At 37.1% G+C, this 20,631-nt stretch overlaps 1 protein-coding gene across 1 annotated transcript; it reads right to left on the reverse strand.

The window, feature by feature from the left end:
• Positions 1-865: 865 nt before the first annotated feature.
• On the reverse strand, positions 866-3,255 carry LOC149822614 (oxygen-evolving enhancer protein 2, chloroplastic-like). The gene is made up of 4 exons (XM_089981673.1): positions 2,907-3,255; positions 1,892-2,124; positions 1,492-1,542; positions 866-1,256 (listed from the first exon to the last, which is right to left on the reverse strand). Exons 1-4 carry the CDS (start codon positions 3,145-3,147, stop codon positions 996-998), a joined length of 786 nt encoding a protein of 261 aa, XP_089837799.1. The 5' UTR covers positions 3,148-3,255; the 3' UTR covers positions 866-995.
• Positions 3,256-20,631: the final 17,376 nt, after the last annotated feature.

Consider the following 20,631-nt stretch of genomic DNA (forward strand, 5'->3'; position numbering starts at 1 on the left):
GGCTAAAGCCTGAATTAAGCTCTTAGACATTGCCATAATATGCATGTCATTATCATCTGTCATTTTATGATGCATGGGATGACACAGAAAGGTTAGGATCTCTGAGGAGTTAGCCTACTTATGTTGGATACGAAGCTTATTTGGTGTTTCTACATCAGAGCTAGACGCAATGAAATATCAAAACATGTTCAGGCCTTTCTATGACAACAACTAAATTTTTAAAGATACGATTTTTAACTGATTAAGCATGCACAGACTATCAAGATCTGTACACATCTCAACCCATCAAGACCATGTTTCACTGGAGACCAGAGCCAGACCAAGTAAGAATGCCCTAAATGCCCGGTCAAGGTGCAGTTATAACTGGGTCTAGCCCTTACGAGAAACAATTGAAAGGTAAATTCAATGGACAACTTGGGACATGCCTTCTAAAACCTAGAATTTTCCTGAGATTTGGCATTCCTACATCATAAGAAAAACAAATAATCAACAAAAATAATTTCATATGGGTCTCCAGGTGCATCCATGTTTGGATGCACCAAATTATGCCGAAAAGTAGTATAATTGGGAACTTACCTTTCAGAATACAATGCAATTTTCAGCTTATACTGGATTTCTGGAAAAGTTGGTGTGTCCAAACACAAACATAAATCACTCACCACGATTTGCTGTTTTGGATTTTTCAAACTAAAGAAGAGGTTATCTGGTGAAACACAAGTGGACGACTTCGAGGCAATTAAGCAAACTTCAGAGGAAGCCCTCAGAATCTGAGTTACTATTAAACCAGTTGGGATCTCCTAACTTCAGACAGTCGCTTCTGTATCTTGACTTAACAACAAAACATTCTAAGGGCTTGGGAAGATTAGAAAAATCATCCAACTCTTTTTGTCCGATACATATTAACATGTGCATCTCATAAAAACTCATAAAAGACAATTTTTTCGATTTAAGCTTCCAATATACAAAACCTTCATACAAGGACAATGGTTGGTTCCTCAAGCAAGGCTGAAGGAAGAAATAGTGCTCTCAACCAACCTTCGAGCACCCTTGAACCATCTCTTGTCACCTGCTTGGGCCTTGCATATGTAGAGCTTGCCATCAGACACAGTGGCATTGATGAGTTGATGCTTGCCACCTTCATCACCATCTGCTGTCCGCGTCAACACGGCTAGAGAGTAGAACTGCTTGCCACCGACAACTGGAGTAGATGACTCCAAGATGTTCGCAGCTGCAACCGCATCAGGGTCGAACCCACCCTATATAATAAGCATGTAAGTACCAAAGTATAAAACAAAGATAACTACAAACACTTGACATGAATGCATATGAAACTTAGCTTCAAAAATCAATTCATCAATAACGGTTTCAAAGACGAAATCATTTGAGCCAGCTGAAAAAGGCATGGTGCAGCAGAATACACATGCACACATGAAAAATCATGCAGCTGGAATTGCGGAAACACATTCGTTTTATCGATGATTTATTACTTACCTCAGAAGCAGTCTTGCCAAAGTAGGCCTGTTTCCCAAGAAGATAATCAACCTGCACAAGACAAGTTCGTAACTTGTATAAGTGAGCAATTATCAGAAGCAGTTTTACTTTTTCAACCAAGCTATCTTTATAACCATTACAGTTCTCAGTTACAAGAGATACCTGTGCTATGCCTGCACAGTAAGGATGTAGGTTATGTGCGACATTATATCATAATTGAATAAAAAAAAATCCCACAGAAGCACTAATTTCTAGACAACAGAAAAACAGATGGACCTGGATCGACCAAGACCGAACATAGTCTGAGCCGTTTATAATAAAGGACTAGTATGTTCAAGTGTGTAATTTATGGACTTTGTTTAACTGAGATTGAGTAATGTGGGTTGATATGCATGCTCACCTTTGATAGGAATTCCTCAGGGGAACCATAATCAGTTATGCTCTTCTTGTCTGTGGGTGTAACCATCACTGTAACATTACTGACTGTGTCAAAGTTGTCTTCGTATCTAAGGACCTGACCAGGGTACTCCACTTCCTTGCTGGGGTTCCACTTTGAGGGAATAAGAAGCTTGAAGCCATCCCCATTGTATGACAAGAAGTCTGTGTTTGTCTTTGGTTTCCCAAACACGTTGGCTGCATTTTGTGGGCAATTAAAGAAAATCAGCATTGATGGTGATTATGAAACAGTAGTATGATAGTGATAAACTGAGAACGAAGAGACAGAGCAATTGTGCATAAGCATTCTGCGATTAGTAATTGGCAAAATTGAGAACTTTGGCTTAACAAATACGTGCAGATACAATCCAAGATTGCAAGATCCAACTAGGATGGATTTGGTTATTACTTGACCACGAGATTCTCTGAATCAAGGGTAGAAGTAGACCAATATTCTCTCAGAACCATATTACCTCTAAGAAGGTTAGTTATTCCTCACCTTCCCCTAGCGAAAGTTTGAATTGACAAACAATTAAACACCCTTTACTTCCAGCATAAGATTGGAACTGCTAATGCCTTATAAGCTTATATACACTAAAAAGCTGCAATAAATCAAGTGTGGCTTTTGACTATTCTGGAATTGAATCTGTTAAGAAAAAAGGACTCTTATTTATTAATTCCCATGCATATATATATATATATATATATATATATATATATATATATATATATATATATATATATATATATATATATATATATGTGTGTGTGTGTGTGTGTGTGTGTGTGTGTGTGTGTGTAGGGAATTGCTTTCAATCAGCAACCCATTGTCCACTATAATATGGAACACTACCTTTACAGATTTTTGCTGTCAGTGCAGCCAGAATCAGAAAGAGGGTGTCGCCAAATGAACCCAAAAAAGAGAAAAAAATCATCCTTTATTTCGAATAAAAAAAAGATGGTGGTTCTAAAGAAATTACCAGCTTCACCATAGGCAGCATCAGCAGGGGAGACCTTCGTGCCAACTGCAGCAGCACCAACCAGCAAAGTGAGTGCCAACCGGCGAGAAAGACCAGCACTATGCTCCTCCTCATTGGAGCTCTTCTCTGCTTTGCAGACCACCAGGGCAGGCTTGAAGGGTGCACTTGGGGTCCTTGCAGACTTGACCCTGCCCCTAGCTGAGGGTGCAATGTGGTGAAGGAAGCAAGCCGTTGAGGCCATTTTCCACCCTCAGCACACTCCTTTCACTCGCTTGGTGTTGCTTTACTCTTCTTGTCAGTGAGCAGCAAAAGGATAGGAAGGAAATAAGGAGGCCTTTTAGGACATTGGATTTTGGATGGGGAACGAATGAAGGGTATAAGAGATGAGGTTGGATAAGGGGATATTGAGGTGAGGTTCTCATTGGACCACGTAGATTTCCGTGAATGAAGAGATGTAATAGCACCAAAGAGTGACCTACATGTCTATGAAACGGTAACGGATCCGACCCATCAGTGTGCTCCTAAACCCACCCAAATATCAACTAACCAGATTCGTGTTTGGGTTATGGTGGAGAGAGAAAATTAGAAGCCTGTAGGGATGTCAACTGATCAGATATATCCAATATCCGACCCAATTTCAAATCCGATTAGTTGGACTTGGTTTGAATCCAATTAGTAATTGGATTCAGATTATATAAGAATTTCATGACCGAATCCCATGGATATCTGATTCCGATGGATATCCGAATCTGATTTACATTTTTTTTTTTTTGGATTCTGGTTTGTGTCAAATACCCGATTGAGACTAAGTCTGTTTGCTCGAATTCAGTAAGCAAAATTATATCCGAGTCAGATTCAGATTCAGGTTCAGATATTTCATTCTCACATCCGAGTCCAAATCCCAATCACTGTCCGATTTAAAATCCTTACATGAACTGACCCAACTTATGTATATACTGGATCTATTTAGGTATACACTATAATTGGATCAAGGTTCAGTATAGGCTATATGCATTTGAATCTGAAACCAACTCCAAACCCACTTATCTTACATCCAACAAGATCCTACTTGAGTCCAACCTGTGTACATGCCTAGACTGCCTTTCCGGATAGAAGAACTAGCATGGTAAGATGGTGATTGCCCACCAGGGCCAGCCATTCTAGTGATGGATGGCCCTCAACATGAGAGAGAGAGCCGAAAAGAGATCAACATTACTTAAAAGTAAAACTCAACAAAGCATGGAGTCCCACAAGCACAACGACAACAGCAACATGAGAATACCATTAATACAAAAACAGAAAAATCCGAACACAAACAGAAACTCATCAAGGACCACAAACATCTAGATGGGGTTCGGTTGGTGGTAGAGGCATGTCTTTGAAGTATATGCAGAGGATAGCATACACATCAGCCAAGACCCTATGAGTCAGACGGTTAAGGTTGAAGGGGACATCCCGGAAAGTAGCATCATTTTTTGCCATCCATATGAACCACCGTAAATAACCAAACTCTCCAAATAGTCCTCCACTTCTTTTTGCATCTAATTATAGCAGGGTAGAGGATAAGATTCAATGCAAAGTGACCCTCCCGCATAACAACTGATGGAGTCTTCAAAGTTTTAGAAAACAATTCTCGAAACACTACACATGACCAAAAACGTTGTTGTGTAGTTTCTTCAACCTGTCGACAAAGCACACACCAATTGGGAAACTGAAAACCCATCCGCTTGATGTTGTTATGGGTCTTTATCCGGTCATGAAGAATCAACCAAGCCAATACCTTGGTCCTCGGAGATGGTCCCTTCGCCCATAAAGCATTATTGGGGAGCCAGCCCGACCCCGGAGGTAAAAGAGAACTATAGACCCTATGGACTAGGAAAATTCCCGCATTAGAGACTGTCCATTGAAGCCAAGATCCGTCTACCCCCACGTTCAAATCTTTGTCAAGAAACAAACGCAATGCCTTAAACCACATTTTCCTCAAATGTGATGTGTATGGTCCACGAGCCCCCCGATGAACTGCAAGCGAATCGATTTGACCATATTTCAGCCAGAGGAAGTTTGCACATGCATCCTGTGAAGTATGAGCCAACCAACACTCCTTCACAGCCAATGCTACACTCCTTTTACGCAAAGCAAAGATTCCTAAGCCAGCCATAGTCCTTGGCATAACGATGGAGTCCCATCCCACCAGGTGCCTCTTATAAGGTCCATTTACACCACGCCATAAAAACTTCGACAGGACGCGCTTAAGTTGGTGCTCAATGTTGACGGGCATGACACAAACCGACATGAAAAATTCTAGAATCGTAAACAAAACATGCCTGATCAAAGTAATTCTGCCTGCAAGAGACAAATATCTGGCACGCCAAGACTGAAGCTTAAGACATACTTTGTCAACAACCGGTGCCCATGATGCTGTAGAGATTGGCTTGACTTATAGGGGGAGCCCCAAGTACTTGATCGGCAACGACCCTAAAGTGCAGGTGAAATTTTTTTCCACCACGTTTTGACTGATCAGATCGCCATTCAGTAGTGTGACCAAACACTTATTTTCATTAAGCTTCAGCCCGAACAAAGCTGCAAAAAACATAAGAAGAAGCCTAATGTGAAGCATCTGCTGTAGTGAAGCCCTTCCAAAGGCTATCATATTATCTGTATATTGTATAATATGTCCAGAAAATCCTTGTATATCCAACGATTGTAGGAAGCCTCTTGTTTGCGCACATCTAAGAATCACCGCAAGTCCTTCTGCCATTGTATTAAACAAAAACGGAGATAACATACATCCCTGTTATAGGTTGTGCCATAATGAAAATTGCTCACCCGTTACCCCACTAATGGACATGATGGCTTATGCATTGGTAAGGAGCTCTGACACTCATCTAGAAAAACGACTACTGAATCTCATGTGATTCACCACTTGCAAAAGAAAAGGCCAGTACACATAATCATATGCTTCATTAAAATCAAGCTTTAACACGAAGTAAGGACTACGGCTCGCGTGCATGGAATGAATGAGCTCTGAAGCCAAAATATATGCTTGTTGAACTCTCCTATTAGGAATAAAAGCAAACTGAAAATCATAAAATAGATTAGACGCTACCAATTTGAGTCTTGATGCTAAGACCTTTGCAACTATACGATACAAGGCTCCCATTATAAAAATAGGACGGAAGCACATAATATTTGTGGTGACGCTTTCTTTAGGAATAAGGGAGATTAATCCAACATGACACTGTCTGGGCAATCTAGAGTTACGATGAAACTCATCAAACACTGTATACAAATCACTCTTCACTACTCTCCAAAAAACTTTGAAAAAATCTACAGGGAAACCATCTACTTCCGATGCCTTCCAACCCGACAAATCCTTAATTGTGTTCATGATTTTTGCTTTCGAAAACCTATGCTGCAAGGTTAAGACCTGATCCGGTTAAAGAGAAGGAAATAACTCATGCCCAATAGTACCCTCTGTATTTGGAGGAATAGAATAAAACTTCTTGAAATAGTTGGAGACCACCGGCACAAGATTCTGCCCTCCCCAAAATACCCCATCAATTGTGATCAAGTGAAGGATACTTCGTCTAAACCGATCAGAAGCAAAGGAATGAAAAAAATGAGTATGTTTATCCCCTGCCACCAACCATTTCACCTGAGAATGCCGCTTACACTTCAACTCCTCTTTTAGCCTTCAACATTTCAATAACGTCGTCCGATTAGCAAGTCTGCTTTGCAACCTCTGCAATTGCATGTCCGACAACCCTTCGATGGAAGATAAAATGGTAAACATTGATGAGATCTTTGACTCCCATTCATCCATCTCATGAAACTTACTCACAGACCGCCTCTCCAACCAAAGTTTAATATCCTTAGCCAGGCATGAAAGCTTCTTTTGGCATCGGATAGCAACCTTGTCTTCATGAACCCTCAAACTCTATGAGCCCTCAACCACTAAATAAAACTCTGGTTCAGTTAACCACCACAGCTCGAAAGAAAATCGATGAACTGATCTAAAGCCTCCTCCCCATTGCACAATCACCTGATCAAGGTCAGACATGGTTGGGGGAAGAAATCCACCTCCTTATATCTGGGATGATTTCGAGGAATTCAGTTGAAATTAAGACTCTATCTAGCACCCTACAACATGGCCATACCCGTAGGTTAGACCAAGTAAACCTTTCTCTAGATAATGGCATGGGGTATAATTGATTAGCGGCAATGAAATCTTGGAATCCTCTGATCGACGGATTGGGCATCACTAAATTGTTTGAATCTTGAATGAACAACAAACAGTTAAAATCTCCTAATAGAATATGGCAATCACCAGCCAGAGTGAGCACTCAATTTATATCCTCTCATAACAATAATCTCTAAGAAGTGCAATTTGGGCCATACACTGCAGTAAGCACGACCACTCAGTTCAAAACTTGTATAGGGAAAGCGATGGAAATTGAAAACTGACCCAGGTCCACTTGAGCCTCTCCCAATGAAGACTTCCACAAAATTAAAATACCTCCAGCATGATTAACAACTGCTTTAAAACAGAAACTCGCACCCCTCCACAGCTCTGAAACCGTAGCAATAGAAACCTCTTCCATCTTTGTTTAACAGATAACAATTACATCCAATTTTTTTTGTCTAATCCAATTGGACAAGAATAAGTGTTTTGTCGGGCAGTTTAGGCCTCAAATATTCCAGCAAGCCATCTTCATTAGACACGTTCTGGAATAATCTGTGGCCTGCGTGTCCAGAGTGAACGACGTGGCGAGACAACTCCTTTGCATGCGAGATGTAGTCGTGTTGGCAGCCCTTCCATTTCGTGTAGACCCCGAATGAAAGGACGTTGAAGACACATCATACGGAGAAGGCTGACTAACTGATGAAACCACAGATGTAGCACTGGCCGTAAGTTCCTTCAAGATTTCATGGAGTTGCAATTCAGATAAATCGATACCAAGTAGTTGTGGTGCCTCCGTGACATCAAAGCCCATCACTTGAGAAAGCAATCGGTCATCATCCCCCTTTCCCTCTAAGAATTCCCTTTTATTGACTCTGTGCACAATTGCTATTTGCATCGCTTGAGGAGCCTAAAAAAAGTCATGGTCCTGACCCACCCCCTGTCACAAACTAAGGTAGGAGCCATATATGCCCGATGATGAAAAACTTGTGTTCCAAAATAAGAAGTGAGAGAGGAGATGTAGGTCATAGGAGTTTCCAACATGATCCAAAATGGTCCCAGAATGATATTTTTTATGTTGCTAACCATCGGAGAAACCACATGGTAGAAAAGTGAAATATCTTGGATAGTAAGGGCAAAAGAGACTTTTCATGCAGCCGACATCCGTTAAATACCGGCTCAGTTAAGCAATCATTCAACATAATACATGTGCGATGGCCGAGAATGATATGTCCTTTAGGGGTTGCTTCCTCGCAAGTTTTCAAAATTGGGTGGGCAGAGTACGAAGCGTCAGGGATCACAACATCTCGAGCGTCGAGCGTGTAATGATGGTATCATCTTCATGAGAAGATTGTTTCTCCAAGTATGGAAAAGGGGCCTCCGGTATTATGGGGAATTGTGATGACCGCGTCGTCGCCAGTTTGCACTGGCCATCCATTGGAGAAGCAAGTTCCAGCGACAATGGAGACGTTCCAATGGAAGTTTGGTTTGTCCGACGAACGAGAACCCAAATGGATCCCACCCGAAAGTCATGGAACGGGGGCTCGAAAGATTCGAACAAACATAACTTCTGCAGATTGCTGAAGGTAACCTTCTTTCGTGATTCTCCATTGTGTTTAACCGGATCCGATGGTGAATGAGCGACGAAAGCTTCACCGAGCACAATAAACAGGGCGTCCCTGACGCTCGCACCCACAATGGAAACAATCACTGCAATGACGAAAATTCAACGATAAGCATTCCGAGCACCACCAATCGAGAATCAGTAGAATTATTGAACATGGTGACATTTCATCATGTCCAAACACACCATGATATTCCTTCACATCCATTCCTAAACAAGAAACCCATACACGTCAATCACTCTTGCTTTCATAGTTTCATAAAGGGTTATTCTTCACTAGCGCTGAGAAATGAGGCAAACAACTTTTGGGTCGGGTCATGCAGATCCCATCATTTGACATTGGATGGGTTCCATCCTACATCCAATCCTAATCGTCCAATCAATAGATAGGATTGGTCCACATGTTCACTTAAATGTGGACTGATCGTAGCCACTCAGATGCTTCAACTAGAACTCGTCCTATGCCAAAGGATTGGATCCTTTTTGCTCATACTCAGCTCATAAAGAGATTGTTTTAACTAAAACTATAGGCTCCGTAACCAAATACAAACAAGCATTTTGACTCAACTCTGCTTGTATAGGCTGACCAAGTGAAAATAAATATAGTGTAGAGCAAGTAGGTGAAGTATTTGGATTAAAAGCAGTAGGTTCAGAGTTCAAATCCTATTGCTTCCAGCTTTGAAGAATGCATTTTTTTAGGAGAATCTTTTTATAAGCGAGCCAACTCAAACACCTCATATTAGTCGAGCTCATCATTCAAGGTCAGCACAACTTGATACATGCAAAAGCCATGTTTGAACACCTGAAACTCGACCCATTCAGCTCATTTGCAGGCCTATATATAGCCTGAATGCTACAACTTGGGTTCACACCAACAAGAGATTGGAAACTTGAACTGGTGTACTGGAAGGCACACAAGTTCAACCCCAACATTCAAGCAAGTGATGTAGGCTTGGGCAGACTGACTAACCCCCTTAATGAACAATAGTCAATATTTCAACATTGCAACACCCTTTCTTATTTATTTCTCGCAAGTGTTCACACATATTCACATCAGAAAAACTTAAACTGAAAACCAAATGCTAAAAACACGAAAAAAACATGGAACTACATCCATGATATGTTCCATTTACTCGGATATATATATATATATATATATATATATATATATATATATATATATATATATATATATATATATATATATATATATATATATATATATATATATAGTTGTTGGCTTCAACAATGCAAAGGATGCACCAAAGCAGGCCGAGGTTTTCAAGATAACAGACCACATATCAGACGCAAACTAAAACCTCATAGTGGCGAGGGAGAAAGTAAGGTTATGGGAGGAAATATAATGGATGGCATAGGTGGAGAACATCAGGCAGTGGGAAAGGCAATGATGGTTTCTCCGGGATGTCAACTGGTGGAGCCTAAGGAATTGGAGGCATGGTCAACCAAGACTTGGTTTCTTCTTCCACAAAACTTTGTTCGTTTCCATCGACAGCTTCCCTAAGTTGGCGTGCCTCTACTGCAACAAAGAGTGATAAAGTGATGGCCAACAACAAGAAACGCATGCATCCCTTAGCCATTGATATCTCATGAGCCAAACTTGTCGAATTTACTGAGGATGAATGAGAGAACGGTTCATTGCATGCAGGTATTTATAGGAAAACAAAAAGCTAAACTAGGAAGGTGTCATTACTACCTTTCTTAGCGGTTGTAGGCAGTTTAATATGCAGTCTCACATCCAGTACCATTTTTAATAAATTGGGTTCCAGAGGTCGAAGCAGGTTATATGTCCCCCCCCCCCCCCCGGATCTCGGGTCTGAATGAGCTCCACATATGTAAGCACGTGGGGTTCGTTTCCTCGTGTGTCTGCATCACTTAGCATGGTGCGTTTGCAAAGACTTAAGTACCCTTTCCTGCCATTAGCACCATGAAACGATGTTTCAAGTAAAGGACAAAAATGTCCTCTCACCAGAGTTTGCAAATACTTAAGTACCCTTTCCCGCCATTGGTGCCATAAAATGATGTTTCGATTAAAGAACAAAAATGTCCTCTCGCCAGAAAGGGTTAAAATCATCATCGTTCTTGCCCTAAGGAGTAAACTCCTCTGCTTTAATAGAAGCTCCTCGCAATATGTCACCCTAAACGTTCTGGATCACCCTTTGACGATGCATCATCTACTGTAACAAGAGCTCCCTTTGACGACACAACCTTTGCCATCGTCTGTTGTCGCCGGAGCGTAGTCGGAGCACTGTTGCCACCATCGGCTGCATCTACCTTCTAGGTGTTTCTCCTCCACTGTCGGATTAGCAAAACTTGTGTCCTAGAAGGTGATTTTTGTATAAGTTTTCGTTATGTAAACAAATCAATTTGTAAATCTGAATGCTTAATCTTACAAGTGGTTTTCATACTCAAACAAGAGTCGTGAAAGGCAACGATATGTACTTATGAAGGCTAAATTTCTACAATGATTTGTAAGTTTAAAATTAACAAAGAGTTATACATTTAATACAATAGCGATTTGTTCGATGCAACAACGATTTATACATTTGAATCAGTAGTGATTTATGATTTATGATTCATGATTTATACATTTAAAGCAACAATAATTTATACATTTAATGTAGTAGCGATTTATGATTTACAACGATATGTACTTATGAAGGGTTTGATTTCTACAAAGATTTGTATGTTTGAAGGAGCGCTTTGTACATTCGATGCACCAACGATTTATACGTTTGAAGCAGAAGTCATGTGTATTTATGATTTATGAAGTTACCACGATTTGTACATAAGTTTGCTAAATTGTACTATGATGTTTACTTAGAAAGCAAAAATGTTACAACGATACGTATTTATGGAGGGTGCGATTTGTACAACGATTTATACATTTGAAGCAGCAATAATTTATACGTTTGATGCAGTAGCGATGTGTAAATATGAAGTTACCTCGATTTGTAATTAATTTTGCTAAATCATACTACGATGTTTATTTATGAAGCCAAATATTACCACGGCTTGTAATATTGGTGATTGTGTAACGAATGTGATAATTTGTAATAATATATACTTGGGAAAGCGGTTGTAACATACAATGATGCAATTAAATTTATGTGTTGTGCAGGTTAGCAATGACTATAATTCGTAAAACAAGAAAGCCTTCGTTGTTTGAGGGGATGACTCTTGGAGAAATCATCCACCAATCCGATATATATGAGGGTTATGTAAAGAACATTGAGAATGAAAAAGACAGGAACAAATTGTTGGATATTTATTATGCGGAGCTTGATCCATCAGATATTGAAGATGAAAAGCAAACGAAGAAAGATGAGGAAGAACTAAAGATGAAGAAGAAGAAGAAAAATGACGAAGAGAAGGAAAAGCAAAGGAAGAAGGAGGAGGAGAATGAAAACTACACACACTTATGAGGCAAAAGGATTTCTTTCTGCCGACCATGCAAAATTAAATCTATATGCACATCATTCTTCATGTTATCTGTCATGATTGTCAGTTGCATCTCACTATATTATGCATTGAGTTGTTATTTACTGTGCCAATAAAAAAAATGACTTATCGTATATATGTGTTGACAATAGCGATTCAAGAGACAACAACTTAATGACATCTACAACGCTGCAAAGCGATTTTAATTTTAATCGCTAAATAAATAATGATCTGAATACGCACATCACCACCACAATTATGCAATAATGTAAATGTTGCAGGCACACATTTCAATATCATAATATAAATATCATACAAATCGACACTAGCAAACACATAATATGTTAAAAATCGATATACATATCGCATAATATATTACAAATCGATATAGAAATTTAGCATAATAGCTTACAAATCGATATTAACAAACAAAATAATATCTCGCAAATCGATAGTATGTTACTACAACCGCAATTTGCGTTATACTATTCTAATATTTTCTATACAAAGGAAAATCGTTGTTGCTTACATAGATGTCATTGCTTAAATCGCAAACATCATAATCGGAATCCAGGTCTCACAAGGCATATCGATTTTTTACGACGAGCGGGATGTGAAACGATGTTTCTTTTACAAATGAATGACACATATTTTCGTAACAAAGGCAAATCGTTGTGGCAATTTATGATTTATTATTTATGATTCATGATTTACACATTTAAAGCAGCAACAATTTATACATTTAATGCAGTAGAGATTTATGATTTATAAAGTTACCAAGATTTGTAATCAAGTTTGCTAAATCGTACAACGATGTTTAATGTTGAAGTCCAAATGTTACAACTATATATACTTATGAAGGGTGTGATTTCTACATTGATTTGTACGTTTGAAGAACTGATTTGTACATTTAAAGCAGAAACCCTAAAACCCTTAATGCCTAAACCCTAAACCCTAAACCCTAAACCCTAAACCCTAAACCCTAAACCCTAAACCCTAAACCCTAACCCTAAACCCTAAACCCTTAATATCTTACTAAACCCTAAACTGTAAACCCTAACCCTAAACCCTAACCCTAAACCCTTAACCTAAACCCTAAATCCTTAATATCTTACTAAACCCTAAACCCTTAATATCTTACTAAACCCTAACCCTAAAACCTTAATATCTTACTAAACCGTAATGCTAAACCATAAACCCTTAATATATTACTAAACCTTAAACCCTAAACCCTTAACCTAAACCCTTAATATCTTACTAAACTCTAACCCTAAAACCCTAACCTTAAACCCTTAACCTAAACCCTAAACCCTTAATATCTTACTAAACCCTAAACCCTTAATATCTTACTAAACCCTAACCCTAAACCCTAAACCCTAAACCCTAAACTCTAACCCCTTAATATCTTACTAAACCGTAATGCTAAACCATAAACCCTTAATATATTACTAAACCCTAAACCCTAAACCTAAAACCTATAAACTAAACCCTATACCTAAACCCTCGATTATGAAGATGATTCGTTATATCGATTTATAACCTATAAACAGGAATTTCCATATCAATTTGTATGATATTTGATCATCGATTTGCATTAAATGAATCTTAATATTGATTTCTGTGTTGATTATTGATATCGATTTAAGTTATTATTTTGATTCTTAATATCGATTCATATGTTATGATTCTAAATATCGAGTTATATGTTGATTCTGTATATCGATTTATAAGCTATCAACAGGACTTTCCATATTGATTTGTATGATGCTATCAACAGGACTTTCAAAATTGTAGCTTTATAGGCTAAATGAGACAATGATTTATACATGTGAATGATACCTGTTATAACGATTTGTATATGTGAAAGATACATTATTAAATAGAATTCATGTGCTTTTTGGATGAAGCCATTTTCATGAATGGTGACGCAAAAAAATATTAATAATTCTATTTTTGTTGCTCATGATTCATGAAAATGGATTCATCTCAAAACTCTTTCTTTGTGAACGAAATCGATACAGAAGTTCAACCTAATAGCTTACAAATCGACACTACAAAACACATAAAATCTTACAAATCGATGTACATATGGCAAAATATATTACAAATTATGTCATATCTTACTAAACCCTAACACTAAACTCTAAACCTAAATCCTAAACATTATACCTAAACCCTAAACCCTAAACCCTAAACGATGTGTAAATTTGAAGGCTAGATGAGACAACGATTTGTTCGTGCAATTGTATCGCGATTTATACTCATGCCAATTGTGATTTTCATTCAGTTGTGGCTGACATAGACGTTATTGTATAGATCGCGATAGGACAATACATGGTATAACATATTACAAATTGATACTAGAAAATACCTAATATCTTACGCATCAATATACATATTACATAATATATTAATCATTGATACGACAATTCAGCATAATATTCTTAATATCGATTTAAGATATTGTTTTGATTGATAATATTGATTTCTATCATGATTCTGTATATCGATTTAAGATATTGTTTTGATTATTAATATCAATTTAAGATGTTTTGATTCTAAATGTCGTTTTTTAAGATATCAATACAAATTTTCAAATCGATTTAAGATATTGTTCTGAATCTTAATATCGATTTTTATGTTGATTCTTAATATAGATTTAAGATATTGTTTTGATTCTTAATATCGATTTAAGATATTGTTTTGATTCTAAATATCGATTATTAAGATATCAATAGAAATTTTCATATCGATTATTAAGATATCAATAGAAATTTTCATATCGATTTAAGATGTTTTGATTCTTAATATTGATTTAAGATATTATTCTGATTCTAAATATCAATTTTAAAGACATCAATACGAATTTCCAAATCGATTTACGATATTATTCTGAATCTTAATATCAATTTCTATGCTGATTCTTAATATTGATTTAAGATATTTTTTTATTCTTAATATCGATTTAAGATATTGTTTTGATTCTAAATATCAATTTTTAAGATATCAATAGGAATTTCCATATCGATTTAAGATGTTGTTTTGATTCTTAATATCGATTTAATATATTATTTTGATTCTAAATATCGATTTTTAAGATATCAATAGGAATTTCCAAATCATTTTAAGATATTGTTCTGCATCTTAATATCGATTTCTATGCTGATTCTTAATATCAATTTAAGATATTATTTTGATTCTTAATATCGATTTAAGATATTGTTGTGATTCTAAATATCAATTTTTAAGATATCAATAGAAATTTTTATATAAATTTAAGATGTTGTTTTGATTCTTAATATCGATTTAAGATATTGTTTTGATTCTAAATATCGATCTTTAAGATATCAATACGAATTTTCAAATTGATTTAAGATATTGTTCTGAATCTTAATATCGATTTCTATGTTAATTCTTAATATCGATTTAAGATATTGTTTTGATTCCTAATATTGATTTATGACATTGTTTTGATTCTAAATATCGATTTTTAAGATATCAATAGGAATTTTTATATCGATTTAAGATATTGTTTTGATTCTTAATATCGATTTAAGATATTGACTTGATTCTAAATATTGATTTCTATCCTGATTCTGTATATCGATTTATAAGCTATCAACAGTAATTTCCATATCAATTTATATGATATTTGATCGTCAAATTGCATTACACTATGACAATATTTTTGTAACAAAAGAAAATCTTTGTGGCCGACAACGATGTCATTATAAAATCTTTTATTATAAGACGTGAACCGCCAAAAATGTGAACCGACAAAAAATCTTTGGCGGGTCCCATAAGCATTAAACTTCTCGGCTATAAAAGGAGTTCTTCGCAATATTTCCCCCTAAATGTTCCACAAAATTCTAACGCTTCATCTTCTTTTGCCGAAGCACCCTTTGCTGTCTTGGTAAGTTTTTGTGTTGTGCAGGTTGCCAATGGCTTATATTCCTAAGAGAAAAAATGCTTCGTCATCAGCGGGAAAAACTTTTAACGAAATCGTCCAACATTATGCTTTGTATGAGCAATTAGAAGCGTACTACAGAATAATAAAGATTGAGAATGATAAAGAAAGGGAACAATTGTTGGTAAAGTATAGAGCAGAGCCTAATCCATCATATATTGAAGATGATAATCCAAAAAAGACTGATGAAGATGAAGTACAGATGAAAAAGAAGAAGAAGGATGACAAAGAGAAGCAAAATGAAAGGAAGGAGGAGGATAATGAAAAAAAGCAAAGGAAATCAAGGCAAAGGAAGAAGGAGGTGGATGATAGGGGAAAACAAAGGAATAATAAGGAGGAGGAAGAGAAGCAAAGGCACAAGGAGGAGGAGGAGGAGAGGAAAAAGCAAAGAAATAATAAAGAGAATGAGGAGAAGTGAAGGCAAAAGAAGGAGGAGGAGAGGGAAAAGCAAATGAAGAAGAAGGAGGACGAGGAAGAGAAGAAAAGACAAAGGAAGAAGAAGGAGGAGGAAGAGGAGAGAGAAAGACAATTGAAGAAGAAGGAGGAGGAAGAGAAGGAAAGGCAACTGATGAAGCAGGAATATTTTGAAAAGCAAATGAGGATAAGGCAAATGAAGGAGGCGAAGGAGTGAGAAAGACAAAAAAAGAATAAGGAGGAGAGGGAAAGGCAATTGAAGAAGAAGGAGGAAGAGGAGAAGGAAAGCCAAATGATGAAGATGGAAGAGGAAAGGCAAAGGAAGAAGCATCAGAATAAGGAAGAGAAGGAAAGGCAAAGGAAGGAGAAGGAGAAGGCGGGCGAAGAAGAGAAGGAAAGACAAAGAAAGGAGAAGGAGAAGGCGGGTGAAGAAGAGACGGAAAGACAAAGGAAAAAGAAGGACGACAAGGAAGAGAAGGAAAGACAAAGGAAGGAGAAGAAGGACGAGGAAGAGAAGGAAAGAGAAAGGAAGAAGCAGGACGAGGAAGAGAAGGAAAAAGAAAGGAAGAAGCAGGACGAGGAAGAGAAGAAAAAAAAAGGGAAAAGCATATGATGGACGTGAAGGACAAAAGAAAGGAAGAAGTACAAAAGCAGAGGAAGGGAGGGGATGAAGAGGAGAAAAGTGTGACCAAGGTACGTTAATCGCTATTGTATATCGTGGTGTATCGTTGTAGATATTATTATATATAGTGATTACTATGAATAGTGATTACTCTGTATAGTGATTACTATGTGTAGTGATTATTATATATAGTGATTACTCTGTATAGCGATTATTGTGATAGTGATTAATACGATAGTAACTACTTTGTATAGCGATTACTGCGATAGTGATTATTATGTATAGCGATTAATTGTGATTTGATATTTTATGTTACAGGTAGCTCAAAAGAGAAGCAAAGCAACAGGTGAAAAGCTGAGAGGGTGGTGTCAGTGGACTGTAGTTCTGTCGTGGTTCAGAAAGCTGAGTGAATATCAGAAGGACCAATTATGAAAGATGCACTTCGACAGCCTTCTGAACCAACATTATTTTGAAAATTGCTGGAACACCATGACCCATCTGGTCAATAAGTGGAACCATAAGACGAATATGTTCCAATTTGGGGGTTTTGAGATCACCATGACCCTAGAAGATGTGACACGAATTATGGGTCTTAGGTGCTATGAAAGTGTTGTCCTAACACGGGATTCAAACTATAACCCTAGGGACAATTGCACGACCCTTCTAGGAATGTCGTTGGAGGAATGGCGTGAATGTATTTTTGGTGGAGGCAATTCCTCAATGCTGAAAGTTTATTTTTTTCATAATAAATGAGAAAGCTGGTCCGCTGCATGTGCGTCTGAAGTAGCTGACCAAGAGTTACGCGACTTCCTTCTTTATTTTTTTGGACTTACTTTATTTTCCGATTGTTCTGGTTCGAGAATAAGTTACTTGTAGCTGCAGTTCTTGGAAGACTTAGATAAAGTCGACAGTTGGGCATGGGGTGTTGCTATGCTTGCATACTTGTACAATCAACTTTACCGTGCGAGTAGGGGTATGAAAATCGTTGGGGGTTTTGGCCATTTGTTTAGGTATTTGTTTATTACATATTTAGTGCTTGTGGACTAAGCTCATTGAAGGTTGTAGTCTTACTAATATATTGTTTTTGTAGGCCTGGACGTGGGAGCATATTGTCGCCTTGCATCCTCAATGTGGCCCTACGGTTTGTAGTTTTCCCAAGATCGACGAGTGACCTTCAATAAATGTCAAGGAGGAAATGCTCAATTCATTTTAGATGGGCTGCAATTAAATGAGGTAAATGGTTTAAAATCATTGTAATGTTTAGCATTCTTAAGTAATCATTGCTTTACCATTTTGTCTTCCTTAGTACAAATCGTCATTGTATTTGCATCTAATTTTTATTACCATAAATTATTGTAATGTTTAGCATTCTCAAGTAATCATCGCATTCAACATTTCATCTTCCTTAGTACAAATTGTTATCGCATTTGCATCTAACTTTCTTTACTGTAAATCAATGTAATGTTTAGCATTCTTAACTAATAATCTCATTCAGCATTTTATCTTTCTTAGTACAAATCATTATCGCATTCAGCATTTTGCATGAATAATTATGTCTGTATCTAAACCACAATCTCGATTATACAGGTTGTGTGAAGACCTTATGGGGATGGGGAGGATGAGGACGATGAGGTTATTGTTGAGGCTGCGAGACTGTCTGTCTGTGATATTTAGCTCTTTAGCAAATGTGAACATGAGTTGCAGCATGGTAGTCGAGTACTCTTACAAGCTGGCTTGAGACAGTCGATATCAAAATTGTCTGTGGCATTGAAAAGGAAGATGAATAGTGGTGGAGCCACCAACATGAATTGACATGAACGCTTCAGAAAACAATTGGATAGCTGGAACAAAGGAGGTGTCCGTGCCATACCATATGATTATAAACAATGATAATATGACCCTAACTATTTCAAACAATATTGGCAACCCATGCGTGAAAATCGACAGATTGAGGAGAAGCAACCTGAAAGTGAGTTATCTCTTATCACCGAGCATGTCATCCTCTAGCATAGACATAACGTCCATCGTATCCATTTGGCGGATACTACGATTTCTTTTATTGCAGTACACGATAAGAAGCAAACACATCTCGAGAAGGTATCATCCGACCAAAGGCTAGCGATGCTGGAGAGTGAGAATAAGAAGTTACGGAAGGACGTGCAGAATTTGAGTAAACAAATTGGGTCACTGGTTGAGATGATTACTAGTGGGTTTTATAAGACCAAGGGAACGAAGACGCCACCAAATAAAGAGACTCCACCAAGTCCAAGAAATAGATGATTTATATGTCCATCTGAGTCGTCAAGTGCAAGTGAATAAACATATGTGATTTGTGTATCCCGATAATTCTATGTTGTAATTTTGTCATTCTTTATTGTAATTATATAATTCTTTTCTTAATAAATGTAACACAGAAGAGCCATTGAAAAATCAACAAGACTACATAAACTTAGGTTTGTAATTATATAATTCTTTCATGATTTGTACTTACGTATAACGCTTACTAGCTTAGGGTTTATTATGTATCGTGATTCTTGTGATAGCGATTACTCTATATAGCGCTTACTATGTATAGTGATTGTGAATTTACCATGATTTGTACTTACATTTGCTAAATCATATAGCGATTACTAACTTAGGGTTTATTACTTATAGCGTTTCTTGTGATAGTGATTACTTAATATGTCGACTACTCAGTATAGCGATTATGAAGATATCATTATTTATACTTATGTTTGCTAAATCGTATAGCGATTACAGGTTTAGGGTTTATTATTTATAGCACTTCCTGTGATAGCGATTACTTAGTTTAGCGATTAATAGGTATAGTGATTATGAAGTTACCACGATTTGTACTTATGTTTGCTAAATCGTATAGCGATTACAAGTTTTGAGTTTATTATGTATAGTGATTCCTGTAATAGCTATTACTCGGCATAGCGACTATGAAGCTACCATGATTTGTACTTACTGTTGCTAAATCGTATAGCGATTACTGGTTTAGGTTTTATTACTTATAGCATTTTCTGTGATAGCGATTACTTAGTAGAGCAATTAATAGGTATATCGATTATGATGTTACTACGATTTGTACTTTCGTTTGTTAAATCCTATAGCGATTACTAATTTTGAGTTTTAATTTGTATAGTGATTCATGTAATAGCGCTTACTATGTATAGTGATTATGAAGTTACTTAGGTTTGTTCAATCGTTAAGCGATTACTGGTTTAGGGTTTATTATTTATAGTGTTTCCTTTAGTTATAAGGAACGCCACATAACATTAGTTTAGGGTCTAGAGTATAGGGAGACGTCATCTGACATGCTACTGGTGTTATGCGATGTGTCATTCATTTACACGTACTAACATCGTTTCGATAATAGTAGCAAATGAAATGATGTCTTTTAATTAATGCGCAATATAATTTATTTATTTGTTAATATTCTTTTTGCATGATTTT

This window comes from Nuphar pumila, chromosome 11 (genome assembly GCF_984573655.1).
Source record: "Nuphar pumila chromosome 11, dmNupPumi1.hap1.1, whole genome shotgun sequence".
NCBI classification, from domain to species: Eukaryota; Viridiplantae; Streptophyta; class Magnoliopsida; order Nymphaeales; family Nymphaeaceae; genus Nuphar; species Nuphar pumila.